This window comes from Callionymus lyra, chromosome 9, assembly GCF_982586985.1.
Source record: "Callionymus lyra chromosome 9, fCalLyr1.hap1.1, whole genome shotgun sequence".
In the NCBI taxonomy this organism is placed as follows: Eukaryota; Metazoa; Chordata; class Actinopteri; order Syngnathiformes; family Callionymidae; genus Callionymus; species Callionymus lyra.
In genome coordinates, this window is record NC_141826.1 from 3,139,160 (window position 1) to 3,162,452 (window position 23,293).

Sequence of the window (23,293 nt, forward strand, 5' to 3'; positions counted from 1 at the left end):
GATGAGGTGCTGCTTGATGGTACTTGAGAGGCTGAAGATGAAAAGCCTCATGTTTACTTCATGTTTCTGCTGCTTGCACCGTTATAGAAAATCTTGTCTTACAAAGAGCGCTAATTACTGGGATGTGAAAAACAAGTATGTATTCTGTTGTGCATATGTAACCTAATTAATATACTAGCACACACACTTGAGTTTAGAGGCCACTTGGAAAGGGATTCTTGTAATCAGATGTGGCCATCGGTGAAAACACAAAGAGAAATCTGCAATTCAAACGACGCTTTCATGAGTGTCATGTGATCACTCTTTTCATGTCACACTTGCTCACTCCATCACTCGGCTTCTCCATGCGTGGGAGAAACATCCCTCGAGCCGGACCGGGACAGTCGGGAAGCAGGACTCTCATCAGGTTCGTGGACCTCCGTCGTGTATTACTCGAATGACACATTGTCATAATGACTGCACTGTTACTACGCTTTCTGGTCGCTATGGTAACACCTGGTGCTGAGTGACCTCACAGTGGATGACCTATTGATGAAACGACACATATTTATGGATTCACTGTTTTGTAATGTTTTTAAAATCTAAAATATTTTATAGACCGATTTGATTGTCCTTAGAGATGATTTATTACATAGTTATAGCACGATAGATTGACTATATTATTTATAACCGTTTGTGTGGTTCATGACATTAATGTGTGTAGCATGACGGACGCGGTACAGAATTCACACAGACTTTCTGTGAAGACCTGGACAGAGGAGGACAGTGAGCGAGCAGACAGCACTCCGAGCAGGTACACACACATGCACACACAAACTGAAGCATTGTTTTACTGAACCTTGAAATAGTTTTAAAAACACACATTTAAAATCCTCTTGACTCGTGTCCGGACATTTTCTTATTCAATTTCATTTTCTTAAATTACATGTATGTGTGGTTTACATACAATCCTACACAATGTTCATCTGTAATCCTACAAAGAGTGTACTGATTTAAGATAGCAAAGAAAAGTTATTTATATGTCTGGCCTTTTTCACCCAACAAATATACTACTACATGGCAATCTTAAACATTTGAGTAATCTTGAATAGAGGTGAAGAGGAACAAACAAGCACAGCAAACATGTGTATACAAAAATGAAAGACAGAGGAGAGGATTGCTCTGCTCTTGTAGAAAACTGTAACATGACACCAGCTACCTTGTCTGCAAAAATTGCATTTCAATTCTTTTACCTTCAGGCTTCAGACACTCTTGTTTTTCCCATTCATTATTTACACAAGTAGTCATGTTCTTCAGTACACATATCTCATGTTTGTTTTTAAGCTCTAAAGTAGCAGGTTTGTCTAAAATGAATTGTTATCTTAGCCACTGCTCATAATCACAAAGGTTACATTTGATCCACATGTGCATACATTTGAAAATATTGTGTTAAGCAATTAATGAATGAAAAAACTAGCACGGATTGTTTTGAGGATGCTAATCGCCAGATTGGACAAGACACGCTTTGATATGTAGTTCAGGTTCGAAAAATATTACTAGAAACATTTACTCAAGTTATTGTAAACAGATTTCAATCTCAAGAAACCTGTGTTTCTTATTGTTGACGGTGCTGGAGTTTAGGAGACAAAAACAAGACTTTAAAAAAAGGATGAACTGCAGGCTAGGAATACACAAAAATACACAAAACAAAATTGCAAAAATGAATTAACATCAAGTAGATAACATCACATAAGCTAAACTGTATTAGAGTGTAACTAAATTAAAAAAAAAAGTTTTTTTTTTCAAAGACATTACTTGTTTTATAGAGATTTTGTATAAATGTGAGTGCCAAAACAACCTGATATAAAAGCAGGGCCGGGTCTAGGCAGGGGCAAGAGGGGGCTTGGCCCCCTCAAATAAATGTTGTGCCCCCTCAAACTTACATGTAAGTAAGTAAGTAACAGTACAATGCCCCCTCAAGATTTGTGGCTGCCCCCTCATACATGCCTGTCTAGACCCGGCCCTGTATAAAAGCATACTGAATTTATTTTAAGGGATAGGGAAGTAGTTCAAATGTGAGAACAGGTACGTGGTAAATAAAAATAATAATTATAATAATAATAATAATTAGTTTTAAGAAGCAAGTCTATAAAAATCTATTTAATTTTTACAAAAACAAAGGGTGTAGAAGAGTAGCAGCTAGAGTCAAGGGGAGTGGAAGCTTTATAGGACAGCAGTGTTGGTTGTTCAGAGAGCCAGGATGACACAAATAAGGAGAAACGAGCGAGAAAGTAAACACGTCAGCACTTGGACTCTCAGAGTGAAAGGTGAGATTGTGGCTATTTGGCCAAAATGGAGAGGAGAGACATGTTGGAGAGACAAGCTGACTTGCTGATGGAAAATACTGAAGAGATTTATATCAACTCTACTCATGCATTCCCACATGCTGTCCACTAGATTTTAATGTTTTTTTTTAATAATAACTTTTGTTATTCAGCATTGCTAATCTGTATGCAGAGGTCAGTCCACGTGTGATGACACATCTTCAGAGCTACAGAGGATGGCTGACAACGACAGGAGGGAGGGGAACTCCCAGAATTCTCTGCGTCGACGGGGAGCTCTGTTCAGGTCTGACATGACAAAGATTGGGATCAATTAGATCAAATTGTCTTCATCTGTCCAACCTGTATCAGGATTGTGAACATGGTGGTGACCATGAGAGAATGGGCTCAGAAGAGTTTGGCCGAAGAGACGGAGCGGCCAGATTCCTTCCTGGAACGTTTCCGAGGCCCTGCCCAAATGGACGCCCATGGACCACAGAGCAGATTCAGCCACACTCAAAATGACTCAGATATTGGCAATGAAACGAGACAAAACAGACGCATGTAAGCAAAGTCTTATTTAGTATCTTAAAAAAACAAACATTTTTAATAGAATGTCTTTTCCTAGGAGGAAGAAGTGCAAGACGGTCGTCCTGTCGCCCTCTGATAACGCTTACTATCACTGGCTGATGGTGATTGCTCCAGCTGTGTTTTACAACTGGACTATGCTGGTGGTCAGGTAGGTAGTATATATGAAGGAATTTAAAATGTTCAGCACACAATAATAATACTGAACTTTCAATCAGTAGCTAGAAGTGCAGGTCTTTTCCTTGAAGTACAATTATCCCACTGCTTTCAGATTGGTGTATCTATAGTGAAAGCTTGTGATGAACGAAGCGTGCGTGAAGGTTTTCTATATAACCGTGGTTCTACCAATTTCTTCAACACGCTCTATACCATTGGCCCAGTATCCCGCCTCCCTTGGTTTCAAATGCTGACATTTTGAAGGAGGTGAGGCCTTTTATAGGGCCCGCCTACTTTCCCATGCTTGGTGGTGAGCCGGTAGACGGCGCCACACATGTTTGTAGAACCAAGGCTATATAGATAACCTACATGTGCTAGCCATGTCTAAGGTGAGTGAGCTGTGGTCTTCTCTCCCACAACAACCACTTGCCGCAATCTCTGAGGTTACGATGTGGCTAATGGTCTGTCTAGTACTCTGGTATGTCTATATTGTTTTTTTCCATCATTGCTGCTGACCAGGCCAACAACCAGGATTTATTTCTACCTGAGATCTTTAGAAAGGGGTCTTGCGCTAGGGAAGATCCAAATCTAGACTGGTCATAAAAACTCACTTGGAAATGGGGCTAACAACCCTCGAGAGGTAAAACCTAAAGGATGACCATCCCTAGTGATGGTATAAGAATTAATTCAAAACATAAGAGAAATAACAATATTCATTCACCTATATGTAGAAGGTAAGTACAAATAAGATCTACAGATCAGGGCCAATATTCAGCAGTGGAAAATAAGCTGGTCACGCTTGGTCCCTCATGTTTGACTGCTAAGGCTGTAAGATTTAACAAGGACCTGTGTTTAATGGTTCCTTTATTAAACACAGAAATTTGAGCATTATTTGCCAATCTGGTTTTCAGGGCCTGCTTCGATGAGCTCCAGATGAAAAATGTGTTGGTGTGGCCGATTATAGACTATTTCTGTGACGGAGTCTACATTCTGGACATAGCAGTTCGTCTACACACAGGTAGAGTGCAACCTATTTTTTTTTTTTTTTACCAGAGTTCCAACATCTAAATCATTATTATATGGTTGTGTCTTTATCTTAAACTTGTCCTGTGAAGGCTTCCTGGATCAGGGTTTGTTGGTGAAAGATGTGCAGCGTCTAAGGGAGACCTATGTCTGCACCCTGCAGTGTAAGCTCGACATCTGCTCCATCCTTCCCACTGATCTGCTCTACCTGATTGTTGGACAGGGTTATATTCCTTTCCTTCGCTTCAACCGTCTGTTGCGTCTCTCACGATTGTTTGAGTTCTTTGAACGAACAGAAACAAGGACGGGCTACCCAAATGCCTTTCGCATCTTTAAACTTGTTCTGTACATCTTGGTTATCATTCACTGGAATGCCTGTGGATACTACAGCTTCTCTAAAGTCCTCGGCCTGGGATCAGATTCCTGGGTTTACCCCAACAGCTCCGACCCAGAGTTTGGCTCCTTAACAAGGAGTTACATCTACTGCATGTATTGGTCGACTTTAACCTTGACCACCATCGGTGAGACACCTCCACCTGAAAGAGACGAGGAGTATCTCTTTTTGATATTTGACTTCCTGGTAAGTACATAATAAGATTAAGCTTTTCAAATTGCCCAATGTCGTTGACTTCCTCATCTGTTGCAGATTGGAGTTCTGATTTTTGCCTCCATTGTCGGGAATGTTGGCTCAATGATCTCTAATATGAATGCAAACAGAGCCTTGTTTCAGACGAAAGTGGACGCTCTGAAACACTACATGCACTTCAGACATGTCAGCAAGGTCCTTGAGCAGCGTGTTATACGCTGGTTTGACTACCTTTGGACTAATCAGAAGACAGTAGATGAACAAGAAGTGCTGAGGAGTTTGCCCAGTAAGCTAAGAGCAGAGATCGCTATTAATGTCCATCTGGAAACGCTCAAGAAGGTAAAGATAAAGTGAACAGAAGACATTATAATGGTGGCGCCTTCACATACATTGACAGCTTGTTGATTTTTTGATTAGGTTTATAGACAGACTTTTTTTCCTTTCAAATTTTAACAACATAAATATTCTTTTTTTCCAGTGTCCTTTAAAGATAGAGGTTATTTAGGTGTCCATTAAAAGCCCCTGGAAATGATCTAAAATGATGTGGATGTCAGTCTGTATTTGGTCCTATATTGCTCTTACAACAAACAAGAACACAACATGGCAAAGGCTTGGATGTTTGAATATGAAGTTGTATATACTTTATAAAAGGTTTTTCTGACCACCTCAGTTTTACGTGTTTATCGTTCAAACATTTAAATGTGCATCTTTAAATACAGGTGCGGATTTTCCAAGACTGTGAGTCGGGCCTTCTGGTGGAGCTGGTGCTAAAACTTAGACCACAGGTATTTAGTCCTGGAGACTACATCTGCAGGAAGGTGAGCTACTGCTCAAATAGAGCTGTCAATATGAGAAACCTGAGTGTGTGATTGTAGCTGCAGCTGGACTGTGATGGAACCACGACATGTTGCCTTTTGTTCTTTGAAGGGGGACGTAGGAAAGGAGATGTACATCATAAAAGAAGGCCATCTGGCGGTGGTGGCAGAGGACGGCTTTACCCAGTTTGCCGTGCTGACAGCAGGAAGCTGCTTTGGAGAGATCAGTATTCTGAACATCAGCGGCAGCAAGATGGGGAACAGGCGCACGGCTAACATTCGCAGCCTGGGCTACTCCGACCTTTTCTGTCTCTCTAAGCAAGACCTGATGGAGGCTCTGCAAGAATTTCCCCACGCCAGATCACAGCTGGAGCAGAGAGGACGAGACATCCTGATGAAGGAAGGTCTCCTGGAAGAAGTGGATGTCTCTGCAGGGCAGGAGCTGGAGCAGAAGGTGGAGCGACTGGAAAGCAATCTGGATCGACTGCAGGTCTGCATATCTACGTAGCTGTTATGTAATGTAATGTATGTGATGTAAACTTTGTGAACTCTTCCTCTATGATGACAATATTAGTAACCTTGGTGTAGCCACTTTTCAACAATATATTTTGAGATAGCCATTTTTATTTCCTCAAAAACTGTTCTGTTAAATATTTTACAGAATCAATCTTCTTATGGTATACATATCCTCCTTAATATGCCGCATAAGTTCAACCAACCCTGCATGGGACGCTTGTTGATTTCGCAGTACTAATAGGTACTTAGACACAGCACTACAGATAATGTTTGCAGAGAGCAGTTGGGTAATACCGCAAGTCCTTCTAGTGTAGACAGTAGACACTGTGCGATCTGGAAGCGATAGTGAGATTAACCCGGAGAACTTACGGTTTATATGGCTTGCCACTGTTTATAGGTCTGCCATAATTGAGTTTAAAATATAGACCTGTTAAATTCTTTCTCGGAACAATTCTTCTCCTTGAGGCTTCAATGTAAGACGGACACTACATACGTGCATTGACTACTGGCAGGTAGAACTGGCCCCCAGTAAGTAGTAAGACTGGTGACCGCCTTCACTATTGGGCAGGGACTGCAATAATTCTGTGTCAGCTACGTCTGAGCGGCTGATTGAGAGAATGCTAGCCTACTTGACCCATAACCATTGTGTGGTTTATCCCGATAACCTGCTGGTGCATAGGGCATAGCACTGACTAACCTAGGTGAAATCTTCCCTGCTATTCACCCGGCCCAGGTTATGGATAAACCTTGCAAAGTGTTGTCTGCTGTCAAGGGACACAGAATTCCTTGGCCACATCGACCAGTCGCTACCAACCTAGAGAAGGCGGCATCGCCTCACGAACTGACTCAAACTGCAGTATTATAATAATAATCTCTATTTATATAGCGCCTTTCTAGACCAGGGTCACAAAGCGCTTTGACAGCCATTCACACATACTGATGGGAGTAGGCTGCACACCTGCGCTGAATCTGCCATCAGGAGCAATCAGGGTAAAGTGTCTTGCTCAGGGACACAATGACACAAGCTTTGTCTGGAGCTGGGATTGAACCTGCAACCTTTTGGACTGCAGGCGACCACTCTACCATCTGAGCTATGACACCCCCCATTGGCAAGCCTTCATTGTGGACACAGGTGCAAGCAATGTCCATGTTGGGGCTGTCCGGTCACAGTGTTGTGTAGATGGAGAACAAGCAGTGGCCTACTTCAGCCGGGCACTGAGAAGGGCAGAAAATAACTTCTGCGTCAACCGTCGTGACCCATGTGACTCATGTGACAGGGACATTACTTCTTCCTTCCTACTGACCACCCTTTCCTTCAACTGGCTTCTGAACTTAAAGAATCCTGAAGATCAGGTGACTTTAATCTTGTGGAAAGTGAAAATGCAGATGCCCTCCCATGTCGCGCGGGTGCCACGGCAGAGTGTGATACTTTTAACGACAAAAAGAAAGGGACCAGGTGACACAAAGGGTTACGACAGTCTGTAGTGTCAACGTTGAAGAAGAGTGGCTCGAACTGACTACTGTGCGTCTGAAACAACAACAGCAAGCTGATAGAACTTTGGCCTCTGTGAGAGGTGGGTTGGAGGTGGGCCAGCGTCCCAGGTGGTCAGAGGTGTCGGCCCTAGGACCTGAGGTAAAGGCGTACGACTCTGTAAGGGCAACTTCAAAGTCCATGAAGGCGCGATGTACCTGCAGTGGTAAGCTCTTATTGTGTCCATGGTTTGTTAGGAGTGGAACACTAAGAAAACACCAAGACCATCCATAGCCTCTGGGGCTGGTTCTACTTTCAAGTTTTTAGACCAGTTGTGGTAGTGTGTTTACAATGCTTTGATGCCTGCACTGCCTTGAAGGGCCAGACGCAGCATTCACACGCCCCATTTCTACTTTGTGGGGGCTCCAATAGAGAGAGTGGCAGTGGACATTCCTGGGCCATTCCTGATGACTGATTCTGGAAACTGTTTCGTCTTGGTGGTATTGGATTATTTAAAGAAGTGGCCAGTGGCATATGCCGTTCCAGACCAGGAGTCCCAGGAGTGCTGTCACAACCGCCACAAAGCTGGTGGAGGAGATGCTCACCCGGTTCGGGGATCCTAACAACTACTCTACAGCAACCAGGGATAAAACTTTATATTTATACCTATTTGTTTGGGGAAACGACTAGGGGTTAGTAAGACAAGCACAAACCCACTTCACCCACAGAGCGACGGTCTGGTGCAATGGTTTAACCATTTACTGTCCACTCAACTCGCCATTCTGACGGCTCAACATAAGAGAGACTGAGTTCAGCACCTTGCCCTGGTTCTATGTTACTACAGATCAGCTGTTCAGGAATCCAGCCAGTGTAGTCCTGCTGCTCTGATGTTTGAAAGAGATCGGCGAAAACCAGAGGACTTGGTCTATTTGGGGCCCTGGGAAAGAGATGGACTACTTCCGTAAATTATGGAAGCGTCTGCAGGTTCTACACGACTAGTTGCCAGGCAAAACACACTGCCAGGGTCCAGCAGTAGTGGGCCTATGATACCTTGTCTGAGGTGGTGTATTGGGTGGGGTTGCCAAGTTAGAGGCCCATTGTGGTGCTACACCAGGTCAGACTTCTCCACACCTCGTTGTCCTCCTCCTGCTGGGGGTGAAGGTCTCTGATGACAGCAGCTTTAGCCCCATTGAAACCCTGTTGAGAGGAGTCAGGCTTGGGCATCCGATTAGGACGCCTCGAGGACGCTTACCTAGTGAGGCGTTCAGTACCAACGGTAGGAGACCACAGGGGAGACCCAGGGTGCGCTGGAGAGACTATGTCTCCCATGTGGTCTGGGAATACTTTGAGGTCCCCGGGGAACAACTGGACGATGTAGCTGGGGCAGGGAAAGTCTTGGCCTCAAAGTTTAAGGTGCTGCCCCCGTGACCAGAACCCGGATCAGTGGACAACGACATAAGACAAGACAAAAATGATGTTAAAATCAACACATCTACACTTCAATGTCTTGTCTATCATGCAATAGACTGAATTTTGGAACCAAATGTAAAACTCTGTTGTTTTCCCCTTAGACATGCTTGGCTCGTCTCCAGTCGGAGTTCAACTCATCACAACAGCGAATGAAGCAGCGAGTCACGGCTCTGGAGCAGAATGTTGGCGCAGAAACAACAGGAAGTGGCTTCCTGTCAGATAATGACGGCGTGGAGAGCATCTGTGGAGATGTTGTCCGCAGTGAAATCAACATCCGCCTTTAAACGAGCGCCTATGAGACATCTCTTTTCCTGCACTAAAAGAAGACTTCCCTGATCCTTGCAAGTCAATTCAGTTTGACGGACAACAGTGACTAGCAGGAAGTGACGTGTTGATTAGAATTAACATTTTATTTAAATTAGATTTTCTTTTCACCTTATTAATTTTATTTCACACAAGTAATTTATCCTTCACTTCTTTATTAAATAATGATAATAGTTTTTCCAATATTTTACTATTAAATATATGCATTTTTGCTCATGTTGACAATCATTTAATTTTATTTAAAACTTAATTTATAATGTTATACACATTTAACATATTTAATTGCAAATATTTACTTATTTCCAGGCTGTTGCTCCTAAGCTTTGGAACGATCTTCCTCTCTCTTGGCGCTTGATGGATCTACTGACTCCTTCTAGAAACATCTTAAGACGTTTTTATTTGAGCAGGCTTTTCCTTGATTTTCTGGAACTCCTGTGTTGTTCTCAGTATGATCTTGACTTTTAAAGTATATATTTTATTGAGTATTGTTTTGATTGTTTAATCGCTTTGTGACCCTGGTCTGGAAAAGCGCTATATAAATACAAATTACTTACTTATTTCGTTTTTTAGTAATAACACAATCTACAAAAAGACCATTTAAAAAAGTCCTTAATTTACATGTATAACTTTATATATATATATATATATACACACATATATATATATACACACATATATATACATACATATATACGTATATATACGATATATATATATACACGATATATATATATATATATATATACACGATATATACGATATATATATATATACTTATACTGAAATGTTCTGAAAAACAAAAGATGATAATTTGATCTAGATTAAAATTTGGATTAAATTACATGATCCAATCAGATTTCAGGATCCTACTGTCCTTTGGAAAAACCCATTTTCAAGATTTCATCCAATTTGATCAGACAAAATAATCAGATTACCTTTCAACAACTGGCACTTGAACATTTAAGAAACACACTTAAACTTTTTTTTTTTGCAATTTATTGCTTATATAAACAGTCTAAACAATTTTGGTAAAAATAAAATCTATGGATAACAATCATAAATAAAATCATCACAATGACTTTTACAGGACATTATATTGCACAATTAAAAGCCGTCGACAAGAATCACAGAACACAAAGCTGCTGCTCAGATGCTGTGTGAAAGGAATGTTCAGCGACCCACTGGAGCCTGCAGTCACATCATGTTGGACACGTACCTGGGCTCCCAGTGGGTCATGGGACAGATCTGCTCTTTAAGTGCTAATGAAGAACAGGAAGTACGACACCATTTGTTCAAGAGTGAAGAGTCAGTTCTGATCCGTTGGTCAAACAACAGCTCCAGCTGCTGCGGTTGTACCCGTTTGTCCTTCATCTGCCTTCAGACGGTTTGGGGAGAGAGTCCACCTCAGCCCTGAGTTCAGCACACAGCTCCTTCAGTAACATTTCCATCATCACCTGAAACAAAACAGGCAAATGATAATTTCCCACGATTCTCAACAATAGAAGGAATGCTTGTGTTTGTTACGTAGAGCAGATGCTTGTTGGCGCGAGGCTCCTGCAGTGCGTTGAAGATCTTGATGATTCCGTAGCGGGCGTTCTGTTGTCCCACCAGGTTAGCCAGGGCGTCTGAGATCATAAAAAGGTTGAAGGTGCGGACGCCATCAACAAGATGTTCACTCCTACTCTTACCTGGTATATTGTCCAGCAGCTTCTGTTGAGCCCGTTCTTTAGTCTCGCTGCGCTCGCTTTCTGTACGGACCTTCAGTTGTGGCGCCAGCGTGCCGTTGGGCCAAAAGGTGTCCTTGAAGACATTGATGTAGCAAACCAACATCTGCTCGGAGAAGATCCAGTTAACAGTGTCTCGGATCTGTCTGAGAGAAAACAGAAGAAACATCAGGATTCACTTGCATCCAAACAAGAACAAGATGTTTATTTCACACATTAATTCATTGATCTGATAATGAATGGATAACAGACTAGAGCTCTCAGGGCCGAGTCTCACCGTGTTCCTTCCTGTACGATATTTTTGGCTCAAAATGATTTCACAATAACAATAATGAAATGATACAGCGACTTCTGTGATCATCTAAATGTTGTAAGAATGTTCATGAACGATAAATCCGTGTCACTTAAGAAATTCAGAAATGCAATGATTGAGGAAATACGAAATATTGTAAATCATTTTCAAATAAATGAACCAAGTATATACTGCAGAGTAGTTCATTTTGACACACACACTCTTTTTGAAAGAAGAATAATACAAAATAATGTTGATCAAAATGTATTTTGTGATTGCAAATTGTTGATTTACGATTACGATTGTTATGCCATGTGAAATAATATAACATCATGAAAATAAAAATCTTTGGTGATCATTTTAGTAAAGACAGTTGAATTAATTGCTGCTATACATGAATCTTTTCTTGGCGCCATCATGTGGAGCTTTGAAGTAGTGACTCTTACAAAAGGTTCTTAGAACAGCTGAATATAGCTTGTTCAAATGTCGATGGTAGACGCCAGTGTATTGACAACATACAGCAGAACAAAACACTAATGTATCGTGGTTACGACATAATCATTTTGAACGGGGAAGAGTGAAATGATTGGATGAATATTTCATTTGAACTCAACTGCCATTTAGCTCTGTGAAGGAGTCCTGAGAAAAAAGTCAGCTCATCTTGAGGTGTGATATGAAAATTCTTGTTTGAATATGTTTCAAATATATGTCAAACAAACATATTTTGAATAAATAATGTATTGGTTAAACACGGCCTCGCCTCTCCTCAACACACACACTCATCCACTTGCTCCCTTCATACTGACATATAAGGAAAATAAAATCAGACACCGAGCCACTATTATGGTTTAAGACTCATTCACAAGTCCAATCCCACATAGCTGTGAGAAAATGTGTTTTCTTCAGGTGAACAAGTGACAGCATCTTCTCACACTTTAACAATATGAAATATATTTAAAACATTTATTTTTTTCTCTTTTATTAAATGAAACAGACATGAACCAGAGGAGTGTATGTAGAGACACTTACTTGTTGATAGTTCGTCCAAACGTCACCTGGACTAGTGCAATTAAAGTCTTCCGGACCCACTTGAACACTAAAAACAGACATTTCATTGAAGGATATACTGTAAGAGCTAAAACATTTCAAGATGAAACATTGGGTGATTTAGACGCTCACTTCCTCTGAGTTCAAAAATCTCTCCGATGAGCATGAAGCAGGGTTCAGCTAGGGCGTCCCTCCTGCCATCTGGCTCGTCGCCGTAGTCAGAAAGGTCACTGTCCTCATCACCATCCTCCTTGAAGCAAAATCGATCAGTGAGAAATCTAGACGCAAGATGTTCACAAGCATGCGCTACCTCAGTGTGAGAGAAGAAGTCTCCAGGCAGCTTCTCCAGGAAGGAGGCGAGAGAGAAGGACGACTTCTTCTGGATGGACATGACCTTGAACAAAGAGTTACATTTTTTTCTGTAAATTGAAGCAATTGAATCTCCCTTTTTTCAAAATAATTTATGAACATTTTTGCTGTGGTTTTCTCATCAGACGTATCAACGCAACAATTAAAAATAAAAGAGGAAACATTTTTAGGCGCTGCCAGAGGTGACAAAAGTGTGCTTGACTTTTGTTTTTTTACACAGATGTTGTCATCATTGACTTTTTGCCATTTTAAGTGTACATGCTGCCTATTTTTTATTCTTAAATAAAGACTGTCGTTTCAAATAAATTGGAATTTGTTAACATGCGTTATTAAAAACAACGTTAATGAAATTGTAGCTGAGAGACAACATGCACATTTCAATTTCAGGAAACAGTAAACATTGTATTGTGTTCGATCTGAAAATACACAAGCATATTTGCACGTTTCTTCCTTAAAGTTTCATCGACATGAGAAAAAGGAATCAATTGTGGTCCAAGACCATGACGAGACAGAGGGAGACCCATTAGTTACCTTCAGGTGCTCTGGTGAGGGACTGAGGAAGGCGTACAGAGCCTCGGACTGGCACAGACGCTCATCCATCAGCAGACGCTGCAGAGACAGACAGTTATGATGCCGCTGCAGTGTCAGTTTACAAGTGGAAGCAAAGAGAAATCCAATTCCAATCTCAGCCTGCCTAGGAAGGCATGTGAAATGCTGGCTTACCTGTAAAAAGGCATTTAGCTGAATTTTGCTCTTGTCTAAGAATTTCTGGTCGATGGATTTAAAGGGGAGTTTGCTGAGAGAGGGAAGCTGGAGTTTCTTTAGTGACGAAAAGCACTGAGGACGATAAAGCCAAAGTGAAAAATGCAAGAATGTCAACGCAGTCTCGGGATTGTTGGCGTTTTCTCACCTCTGTCAGTTTACGATGCAATATTTGGAATTCAGTGAGTTTCCTCTGGACACTCCATCGACTGTTGGTAGTCTCCTCTCCCTCCAGTAGACTGACACATACACTGTAACAAGCTACAGTCTCCCCACATTCCTCTGTTGCCTAGAAGTATTATGTTAGCATCATGCTTAACATCTTCTTTTCACCATCTTTCGAAAAAAATTTACCTCGGCTGCAGTGATCGTCGCCCTCCAGTGTCCCAGGTTTTCACACCACCAGTCAGTTCTACTAATATGCTGCTGAAGTTCACTGTGTTCCTTCTCCATGGCTCCAATTTCTTCCTTTAGTTTGCTAACAATCTAGGAACACAATAAAGGACTTTGATTGTGGCCTGTGTGTGACATGAGGGTTGCCATATAACAGGCTGAATAACAAGAGATCTCCATTAGGACACACTGATTAAGATAAATGTACTTTAATGTAATGTGTGATGAACAGTTATGACTATACTAAACATAAAGTGGTTGATCGGGAAAATGACCGTAGGAATGAGTGTGCGAATGTTTGTGTGTTTTGTGTGCCTTGCGACAGATTAAATAGTTGAAAATAGATCTCACTTGTGGTTTTAAATGGCTGCCTTTTATGTGAGGTTATTAGAGGACCGAGATTTAACAGAAAAGAGCTTAAAATGTGGTTTAGAGAATGTCTCTCAACATGCTGGATTCATGAAAATGAGTATTTTAGTTTATTAAAATCAACAACTTTGAAAGTGGAGACATTGAGAATATTTCCATACCTTTTTGTCAGGTTTGGGAGCGTTCTGAATGGAGCCCAGGGCTTGTCTCTTGTACTCCAACTTGTCGTAGAGTTGATGGAGCTTTGTAGCAGCGTAGCTGGCCTGCTCATTGATTCCTTTAGTGCCCTCATCACATACCTCTTCTCCTGCGTCCAGTCCTTGACACTACACACAGCAAAATAATTAAAATAATAATCATTTGAACCTTTTCAAATCTTACCTCTTCCTCTTTCTCTTCTATGCTACAATGAGATTGACATTGTTGCTCCTCACGCTTGATCAGTCTTTCGTAGAGGTCAGAAACCAGGAATGATGGGTAGAAACGTTCTCTCATTGTCTCAGCAACCTGATAAGAAATTATAGTTATTAAGAACATCTTCTTGAGAAACTGAGTCTCTTTACACATGGCTTGAATGGTTTTAATAGAAACTGAAACCACATCAACTTAACTGTATTTTGCACCTCAAAAAAACATTGATGTTCAATATCGATACATGTTGGAATACGATGTAGTCACTCATGACACATGTTCCATTCGTAAATAGGGCTTATACGTTTTTGGAGCTCGGAGGGCACCTGCTCTTGTAGTCTCACAAAGACTTGAGTTCCTCTGTTCCCCACCAGGCTCTGCTGTATTTCCTTCAGGAGAGATTTCTCCACAGGAATCTCTCTGCTCTCCACAAAGAACTTTTGGTAGATTTCACCAACGATTTGGGGCACCTCGTTCTACACAAGACACATTATGTCAGAAAATAGACACACATGAAAAGTCATTAACAGGGCCATCATTAGAAAGCAGTAAAACAGAGTGTTGTCATAGCAGTGCAGTTATCACCGAAGCATGTGTATTGTAAAGTCATCTAGAACTTTGTAATGAAGCGCAAAGAGAGCAATTTCAATAGCTTGTCTCACAATTAAGCTTTCTTTGAGTCAAATAAATCATAGTGAGTTTGTTCATCAGCACCATCGTGTTTACTGATTTACAGATTTCATTAGATTTGATTCAACACTACATTTGATCTCCCCCCCCCCCAACATTTAACACTAGATTCAGTGCATCTGGTGTGGTTTACCTTGTTTGCCGTTTTCAGTGCTTCCACTAGTTCCCAGAAGCTTATCAGAGATCTCTTATCAACTCTCTCCATGTACACTCTAAAGTGCTCCCTGTAACTAGGATTACACATGATGTCATCGAACTGAAGGATCTGAGGAAAAGAAGAATGTTTTATTGCAGCTACAGACAAGTATGCTTATTGCTCAAGAGTAGATCCCTGAATCAAACCTTTTGACTTAGAGGCTCATCTCCATCTTCAGTACTTCCGTCCTCATTGTTCTCGTAGCTTGGCCCTCCAAGCAGACGTATCCGTTTTTCACATTGTTTCTTAGCAACTGTTAGCTGATTGATATATCGTTTCATGTCTCGGGCCCTCAGCAGGTCTGCCTTCATTGCTGCAGACTCTTTACCTTTGCGGTCTGGCAACAGAAAATGCAGTGATCATGAAGAGACGCAACTTTTATTTTGACATCTGTTATACATTAGTTTTTATCATGAGACATGGTAAGAATTATAAAAAAAATGGCTACAACTTATTTATTGTTCATCTAAAATGTTTTGTCTGCTTTGTTTTCGGGCATTTTCCCCCAGGTGTCTCAACAGCAGGTTAGCCATCTAAACCTTAGTTTATTCCATCCGACATATCCTCATATTCATGCCTTTCTACTGCTCCCGTCCCATTTACCTATTCTATAAATCACTGGTGGTGTCACAATTCCATGTGTCTGTCCTACCCGACTTTGTGGCTAAATCTTGTCAAACACGCTCATGTGCTAAAACAAAAAATAAAAACAACACATTTTTACCTTTTTGCTTCTTCAGCTGAGGCAAACTGCTGATGGTCGTGGCATGAATGATCTCTACCACTATCTGATACCTGGACAAAAAAAAGGTAGTTTCATTTAAAATGCACAATAAAAGGAGACAATGCTGTGATGTGTAAAAATAAGTTTTCTTTTAAGTTATTTTAAATTAAAATAGAAGCAATACAGATTCTTAAAAAACTCCAACAAACATCCTATTGTCGCAGTGTCATGTTCATCCCACATTTAGCTTCATCATAATACCTCGGGGACACCGTCTGTTCCCATGGCAACTCCAGCACTAAAAAGACAACTCTGGCTGAATAATGTTTATGAATTTTACACACAGCGTGATAAAGAGAACTATGTGGGAACAAACATTTGCTTTGGTAGCCCAGGTCGCGGGAATACAAATGCTTTTCTTTTAGCTAAAACAATCATGTACAGTATGTCTCGAGGACGGACTTGTTTTAAGAGGAAAAACTGTTTCACTAGAAGAAACAATCGATGAGATGTCCACTGAAGTGCCGAAAACGCATCTGTGTGCATGCATGCGTGTGCAGCTGATGTGTCATGCCTGAGTTGTTTGAGGAAATTGACATCAGCGGAAGTTGATATCAGCTTGATAAAGTCTTCATAGGAGGCAGCATAGGTGTAAGCTTTCTTCTGCTGCTCAGCCTGCTGCTCCCTCTGCTCCAGCTGAGACAGCAGCATCCTGTTGATGGAGTCTGGATCACTGAGCACTTCCACCAAAGGCTTCAACACTGCAAAGTAAACAAACCCTGATTTAAAAAGCAAACGTGTTGAAGTTTCTTTAATTTTAAGCATATAAGAACACAGTCTGTAGGACATATGTCACAATAATTTATCAACAGGGCTAAAACTTACTTTGTGTGTTATCTTATTTCATTCTTTTATTCTGCGCTGCACCCACAACATATTCCTATGTCGTGTTTACAACACTGCCACTACAAGTTTCTGATTCTGAAAATGAGTCAGTTCGCCATCAGAAAAACCCTTTTCATAAAAACAATATTATTAATTTGCCAAATTTGACACATGTCTATTAAGTGATAATTAATTAATGTAAACCACAAAAATGGTTGAAGTCATTGGTAAGCCACTCAATTGAAATACAAGAGATAGCTGGGGTAATCCATTTTTTCTTGACCTTGACAATAATTATGAGCTATAAGGGGATTAATGAGGATACAATAGTCCGTACTAATGTACTGAAGCGATTAAAATATCTTGTCATACATCAAACTTGATTCTAACATCCGATAATTTATATGAAATTAAGTGCGATACATCTCCATCATAATCAATACCTTTTGTTGTGATAACTTCTGTGAGGCAGCAGCGTAGTGTATGGGACTTGGCGTCCTTTTTTGGCAGCAGACACAGCAGCAATATTCTGGCCACACAGCGGAGAAAAGCCATCTCAGAGTCCGGATTGACCAAACATGGGTGAAGAGGAAATGGACGGGCACACTCATCTGGTCTGTTTACATGGGAGAGAAAACAGTCTGAAAAAAACCAATTGAGCCCATTTAAAAATAATAATAATAAAAAATGCCGAATTCAACAACGTTTAAAAGGATTTAATCTTTTGGTGGTGCAAAAAGACGATGCGATTGCAGCTGTAACACAGTTATTTTGCATTAGCAATAACCATTAATGTTATTGACAAATGAGTGCTTGATTGAATCTGCATTCTTGCTTGACATAGCAAGATAATTAAAGAAGGTGAAAAATGAATTATCTTTCAAGATGACAAGTCGGTCCTCTCTTTGACTGTGTGCTTGCTTGGGTGTGTTCATCTAGTGACGTAAATACGAACATTATCTTAATTATGGATGAATACATGGTGCCAAAAAGCCATCTACCTTCATTGAAAACGGAGCAATGTCTGAGATGAGAGCTCCAATGACAAACATGTATTTCCATCCGAATCAGAAAAAGTAGGTCTTTACCTTGCCGATGCAGCTTTGAGGTCTGTGAAGTGAGTATGCAGTATTCGGATGCTGTCGTAACACACCATACTGACGAGGTCAATCTCAGCAAGTCTGGATCTCAACTGGACGATCATCTGCCACCAGTCTTCAGACAACATGGAGTACAACTGGCCCTGGTCATTACTCAAAGGAAGATACCAGCACAGAATATAGTCTCTGTAGGCGTAGTCCAAAACTGGTATAAAAAAAACAAACACACATTTTATTTAGTTAAACTGGGAAATTAATTGAACAAAAAAACATTAGGAAAATTGATTTGGAATGAATGTATTAAAAAGAAATAAAACAGAAGATAATACAGATATTGAGCTTTTTACTGCATGGTGACCCTTGACGTTAAAGAACAACTAATGTGTCGATATAAATGTCTCTTAAATTGATGTTGGACCTCTATTGTACTCATCAGTATGTGTCCGTTTGTATAAAACTCTCTTTACATTGAAATGTGTTTAAGCCCCGCCAACTGAAAATGCTCTGCTCTGATTGATCACAATTTGTCATCACGCGTCATCAATCCCAGATGTATCCACCTCCAAGGGATTTGTTTTATAAACAAAGTGGGCGAGACTACAGCTGGCTGGAGGAAGGCTTATTAAGTCATAATGGACTCCGCTCTTGTAACCTCTCATTCGCTGAGATTTCAGAAGGGGAGAACTTTATGAAGTAATTACTTCAAAACATCGTCATGATGAGGGACTTATTGCATCTTAGAGAGAGACTTCAACATGTGAGTAAATCTGGAAAGTTTTATTTTGACATTTACCATTTTCATTTAACAATCTTATAATTTCTGAATTTTCCTAATGATTCAGTCAGGTAATACATGTGCATATTTCAGGAAATTGAGCACTTGGAGGGAAAACAGGTGGCCATCTGTTCTTTAACAGTTTAACACGGCACGATAAAAATAATTATACAAGAACCAATTAATTATAATCTCCAATTATTTGCAATAAAGAATATATAAAGAATTAAGGAACTGACAATGATTATAATTTGGCAAAGTGTTTATCTGATGGATAGAACTCTAACTAGCCATCAGTGAAAAGTGTCACTTTCTTTTAGCAACAATTAATGTCAATAGAGAGAAAGAAAAGGCCATTTAACTGTGACGGGGAAAAAATAACATCTTTTCATCAGTGCAATAAACAATGGTGTGTGATCGAGGTTACAAACATGTAAATGCTGATTCAGAGGTCAAACCAACGGAATAGTATAACCCTGGGGCAAACAGTGGTTGAAGTAATAAACATAGATATAGCTCATGATGAATTCAAGTGTTACATTAAAAATAAATATGTCCTTTTGTCATAGGAAAGGTTTGGAAAACATTGGGCAACATTTTAATGTTAAGAAATGAATGTTGTGGTATTCTGGTAGGTTTTTTGAAATTTGGTTCAAATAACAAGAAAAATAGAAGCCGCACATATGACTGCTCCCTTATAATTACCATCCTACTAGTAACACTTACAAACCAGACTAACAAGAGAAATGAACAGCAATAATGTGATTTCAGATTACCATGTGGTTTCTTAATTCTAACATGGAGGTTTTTTTTCATTCTGGTTTGTTTCAGTTGAGAGATGGAAACACAAGGTAGATAATATTGTCTTCATGCATATTCACAATGTGTACAAAAGTAAACCTCTAATTCATTGTTGTTCCTTTGTATTTCGGTAGACTAGGAATATGTTGTGAACTTTCTGTGCCCGTTATTCAACAAGTTGTCATTCACAAGTTCATCATTTATGATGACAATAACCAAAAAATTAATGGGAAACGGTGCAAGATACCTTCTTTAAGGACTTTGTCTACATTGTGGGAAACCACCACTCTCCTGTTCTGGCTTACTTCTTGACTAGGGACTGCAAAACGCGCCTGGAAAACAAAAAAATATTACTTCCCCTCTTTTCTGCTGAAGCAAACATTGTGTGGCAGGAACTGTTGTACAACAACAGGAAAGCAAGGATGAATATGTATAAGAGTCATGACAGGCATATACAAAACAACATCCAGGGGAGGCCAGGCGACATTATGTCTATCCTGTCAACATTAATTAAAAAAAACAGTCAATAAACATGGCTAACTGGAAATGCATTGAACAGATACATCAAGCTACAACAGAAGGCAATTTTCCTTGAAGAATCAAATGCACTGCAGTGGGGTCGATACTATAAGGTTCTGACTGAGATCCACGGATAACACAATACATCCATTGTGAAATAATGTGATCCGTGTTAAACAAAGGGTACTATGAAACAGACTGGACAAATATTATCATAGGATTCTTTAAACATAAGAACAAAAGCAAATGTTGTTTTACAAATATAAAGAAAGGCATGTTAAAAAAAGGCAGTTATATTCACCAAATAATTAGTAGTTTACTTGAGTAATAAAAAATCCTTTCAAATAAATAGTCGTCTTCGGTAACCTACCTCCTAAATATAATATGTCGGGTATCCGGTAACAACGGCACAGAAAAAGAGGTTTTTGCTGCAGTTTCACATTTCTATTAGAAGTTTGTAAGAAAACCTTAAAATAGACCAGCAGAACAGCTTTCAGAAGACTTATCACATGAGCAGCACATGACAATTTTCAAAAATATATACTTTAAAATTACTTGTTAATAATAATGTAAAGGTTATATCAGGTTTGAGAATAGAATAAATGGTAAAACACACATATCCCCGATTAAGGTTTATATATATATATATATATATATAAATATATATATAAACATCCAGTAACTTTAGTTTAAGTCACAATGCTAAATCTTTTGAAAAATTTGGTGTAGTTCCACTTTGATTCTACTGTGGCTAAATCAAATGTAGTTCAAAGAATAAAAAGTGGTAAATAGGGGTCGTGATAAGGGGTCAAATCTTTACATGTTTGGTGTGCAGAATGAAAGAAAGCTCATGGCATCTAATCGGAGAAGCTTCTGGACCTCAGACAGGTTAACACACTGAACAAACACTGTCACAGCCATGGAGGGCATTGGGAAATAAACAAGTCCAACATAGCAGAATCACAAACTGGTTAAATTGTACATGAAAATAAATAAACAATCCGTCTTACCATGAGCTTGTTGAAGAACTCCTGCTGTGCGGCCGAGTGTCTTGTTCTGTCGAAGCGGCTAACTTTAAGAGGACTCTTCCTCACTAGCAGAACAAAGCTTCCGGCCAGGAAACATAAAAGGGCAAACGACACATAAATAAAAAGCTTCAGAAAGAAGGAGGTGAGTGTCAGTCCTCCCCAGACCAGCTGGAACACTACCGCCGCCACCACGCCCAGGCAGAATGCAGGGATGAACCTGATGGAGGAGCCGAAATGGGAGGTGGAGGTGGCCAGTGTGTGGTCTCCCTCAACTCCCCCAGCAGCGCTGCTTCTCCCTCCAGCCTGTGGTGTGGTGGTGGTAGTTGAAGGAGTTGGCATACTGCGGCCCCACCATCCATATACGTGTCAATGCTGGTTGGACCTGAAACTTTGTCTGGAATGCAATGGTGGTGCAGGACTGAGCACTACAGGGCTGTGCTCCAGGAGAGGCATCCCCACCGTGACATCTCCTCACGGGGGCACCTTTCGGGATTTGAGGTCGGGGAGCTCCAGGCTAGGAACTTCTCTTAGGAGAGAGTGTTGTGTGGGGCGCGTGAAGAAAGTACCTGTGCAAAGTGAAAGAGGGATCAGTGGATGGAGCCAGCGTCACCTTGGAAACTCACAGGGGCAATAGAATTAAACCAAACACTATTCGAAAATCGCCAAAAATGCAATCTTAACAAAAGTGTACGTCTCATAAAAAGATAGATGAATATAAAAAGCTGAATCGCTGACTAATTTTAATACAAACTGCACTCAGAACAGATAGCTAGCTAACTAGCCACGATGCTAATAACCAATTCACCGTAAGCTACATAAGCTTACTTACCTTTTATGTTTTCCCAAGTGTCAGATTAAAGCTCTGTAATGTCGACTTTCTCCTTCTGAAAGAGGCATAAGTTTGTGTGTTTTTTGAGGCGAATAAAAACAAATAAATACAGGACTGATCTTAATCTCATTCGGATAAAAACAAAACTGTTCCTTCGAGCTCCAGCTGACTGCCGAGCTCGGTGTCACTGGTGGCGTTAGCCTGGTTTGGTGCGCTTGTTCTATTCACCGACACATTCGAAGGGGGCGGCTCATTGCTCGCTCATATACACAGACACGCACCCGACTTGTTTCCGCGCAGAGAAACATCTAAAATGAACGCACACGTATGAAGACCATCATCTTGTGGTTTTATAGTTTACGTCACTAGACGTTCTAGTAGAAATGTGCATTCGCTAATATAAATGTTAATATTAATATGTATGAATCCAATTGTAAACAGTTTTAAATGAAACCCTAAAATATGAATTAAATATGTTGTGTAACAATAACGTAACATTCACTAGTTAAATACAGCATTCATCATTTAGTTTAATTGACATTTTTAAATATACTTATCCTTAGAAGTTACTGGTTCATTCTACATAACCAGTACCTTGTATTAAGCCCATTTCATGATCCCTCAAACGAATTGTTGAGTATTGTATAATTATTTTTACAATTCAAATATAGATTTATATTTGAGGATAGTCCAACATTAAAATAGGTTTCAGACATTTCATTTTTGAAAATTCTCATCCGTTACATCGAAATTCTTATTGAATTATTGCCATCGTTATTAAACAATATTTATTTATATTTATATAAATATATTTATATTTTATTTACAAATAAAAGGATAATTTTCATATGATTTATGCCTACCCTGCAGTTTTACATACAGTATTACCCAAGTACAGCTTGCATGTGTTGGCTATTACAAAATCATTATTTCACTTAAATTCAATCAAACAAGTGACCATACTCGCAAGCAATATAAGCAATCTAGGTCACAGGACGATCAAATGTCTAACCATCAAAATATTTGTTACAAGGAGGTCGACTTTTGTTGTGTTGTGATATTGTCTTTGTGAAATTTTTAAATCTCCAAATAAATAACATAAGAGTAATTAAGGACACAGGAAATAATTG

The 23,293-nt window shown here is 40.0% G+C and overlaps 2 protein-coding genes across 2 annotated transcripts; one reads left to right on the plus strand and one right to left on the minus strand.

The window, feature by feature from the left end:
- The first annotated feature begins 704 nt into the window (after nt 1–704).
- Nucleotides 705–9,888, plus strand: LOC148071484 (cyclic nucleotide-gated channel alpha-2-like). The gene is made up of 10 exons (XM_087799726.1): nt 705–793; nt 2,497–2,607; nt 2,673–2,864; nt 2,929–3,039; nt 3,956–4,062; nt 4,160–4,647; nt 4,714–4,992; nt 5,373–5,471; nt 5,581–5,958; nt 9,027–9,888. Exons 1-10 carry the CDS (start codon nt 705–707, stop codon nt 9,207–9,209), a joined length of 2,037 nt encoding a protein of 678 aa, XP_087655852.1. The 3' UTR covers nt 9,210–9,888.
- Nucleotides 9,889–10,085: 197 nt separating this feature from the next.
- Nucleotides 10,086–22,332, minus strand: snx25 (sorting nexin 25). The gene is made up of 22 exons (XM_087798981.1): nt 22,164–22,332; nt 21,317–21,900; nt 20,035–20,119; nt 18,200–18,416; nt 17,555–17,727; nt 16,801–16,987; nt 16,227–16,297; nt 15,649–15,839; nt 15,440–15,571; nt 14,943–15,092; nt 14,587–14,712; nt 14,367–14,531; nt 13,798–13,929; nt 13,592–13,732; nt 13,405–13,518; nt 13,213–13,290; nt 12,623–12,706; nt 12,445–12,562; nt 12,295–12,361; nt 10,938–11,119; nt 10,774–10,874; nt 10,086–10,703 (listed from the first exon to the last, which is right to left on the minus strand). The coding sequence occupies exons 2-22, from the start codon at nt 21,671–21,673 to the stop codon at nt 10,617–10,619; spliced, it is 2,958 nt and encodes a 985-aa protein (XP_087655107.1). The 5' UTR covers nt 21,674–21,900; nt 22,164–22,332; the 3' UTR covers nt 10,086–10,616.
- Between the last annotated feature and the right edge of the window lie 961 nt (nt 22,333–23,293).

Bases quoted from the DNA above. Each gene is read 5' to 3' on its own strand.
- snx25 (XM_087798981.1), bottom strand. From the start codon at position 21,673: ATGCCAACTCCTTCAACTACCACCACCACACCACAGGCTGGAGGGAGA. The intron at 18,417-20,034 runs GTATCTTGCACC...TTTTTATACCAG, and splicing joins AGACAAAGTCCTTAAAGAAG to TTTTGGACTACGCCTACAGA. The intron at 15,572-15,648 runs GTTTGATTCAGG...TCTTTTCCTCAG, and splicing joins ATGAGCCTCTAAGTCAAAAG to ATCCTTCAGTTCGATGACAT.
- LOC148071484 (XM_087799726.1), top strand. From the start codon at position 705: ATGACGGACGCGGTACAGAATTCACACAGACTTTCTGTGAAGACCTGG. The intron at 4,648-4,713 runs GTAAGTACATAA...CATCTGTTGCAG, and splicing joins TTTTGATATTTGACTTCCTG to ATTGGAGTTCTGATTTTTGC. The intron at 4,993-5,372 runs GTAAAGATAAAG...CTTTAAATACAG, and splicing joins ATCTGGAAACGCTCAAGAAG to GTGCGGATTTTCCAAGACTG.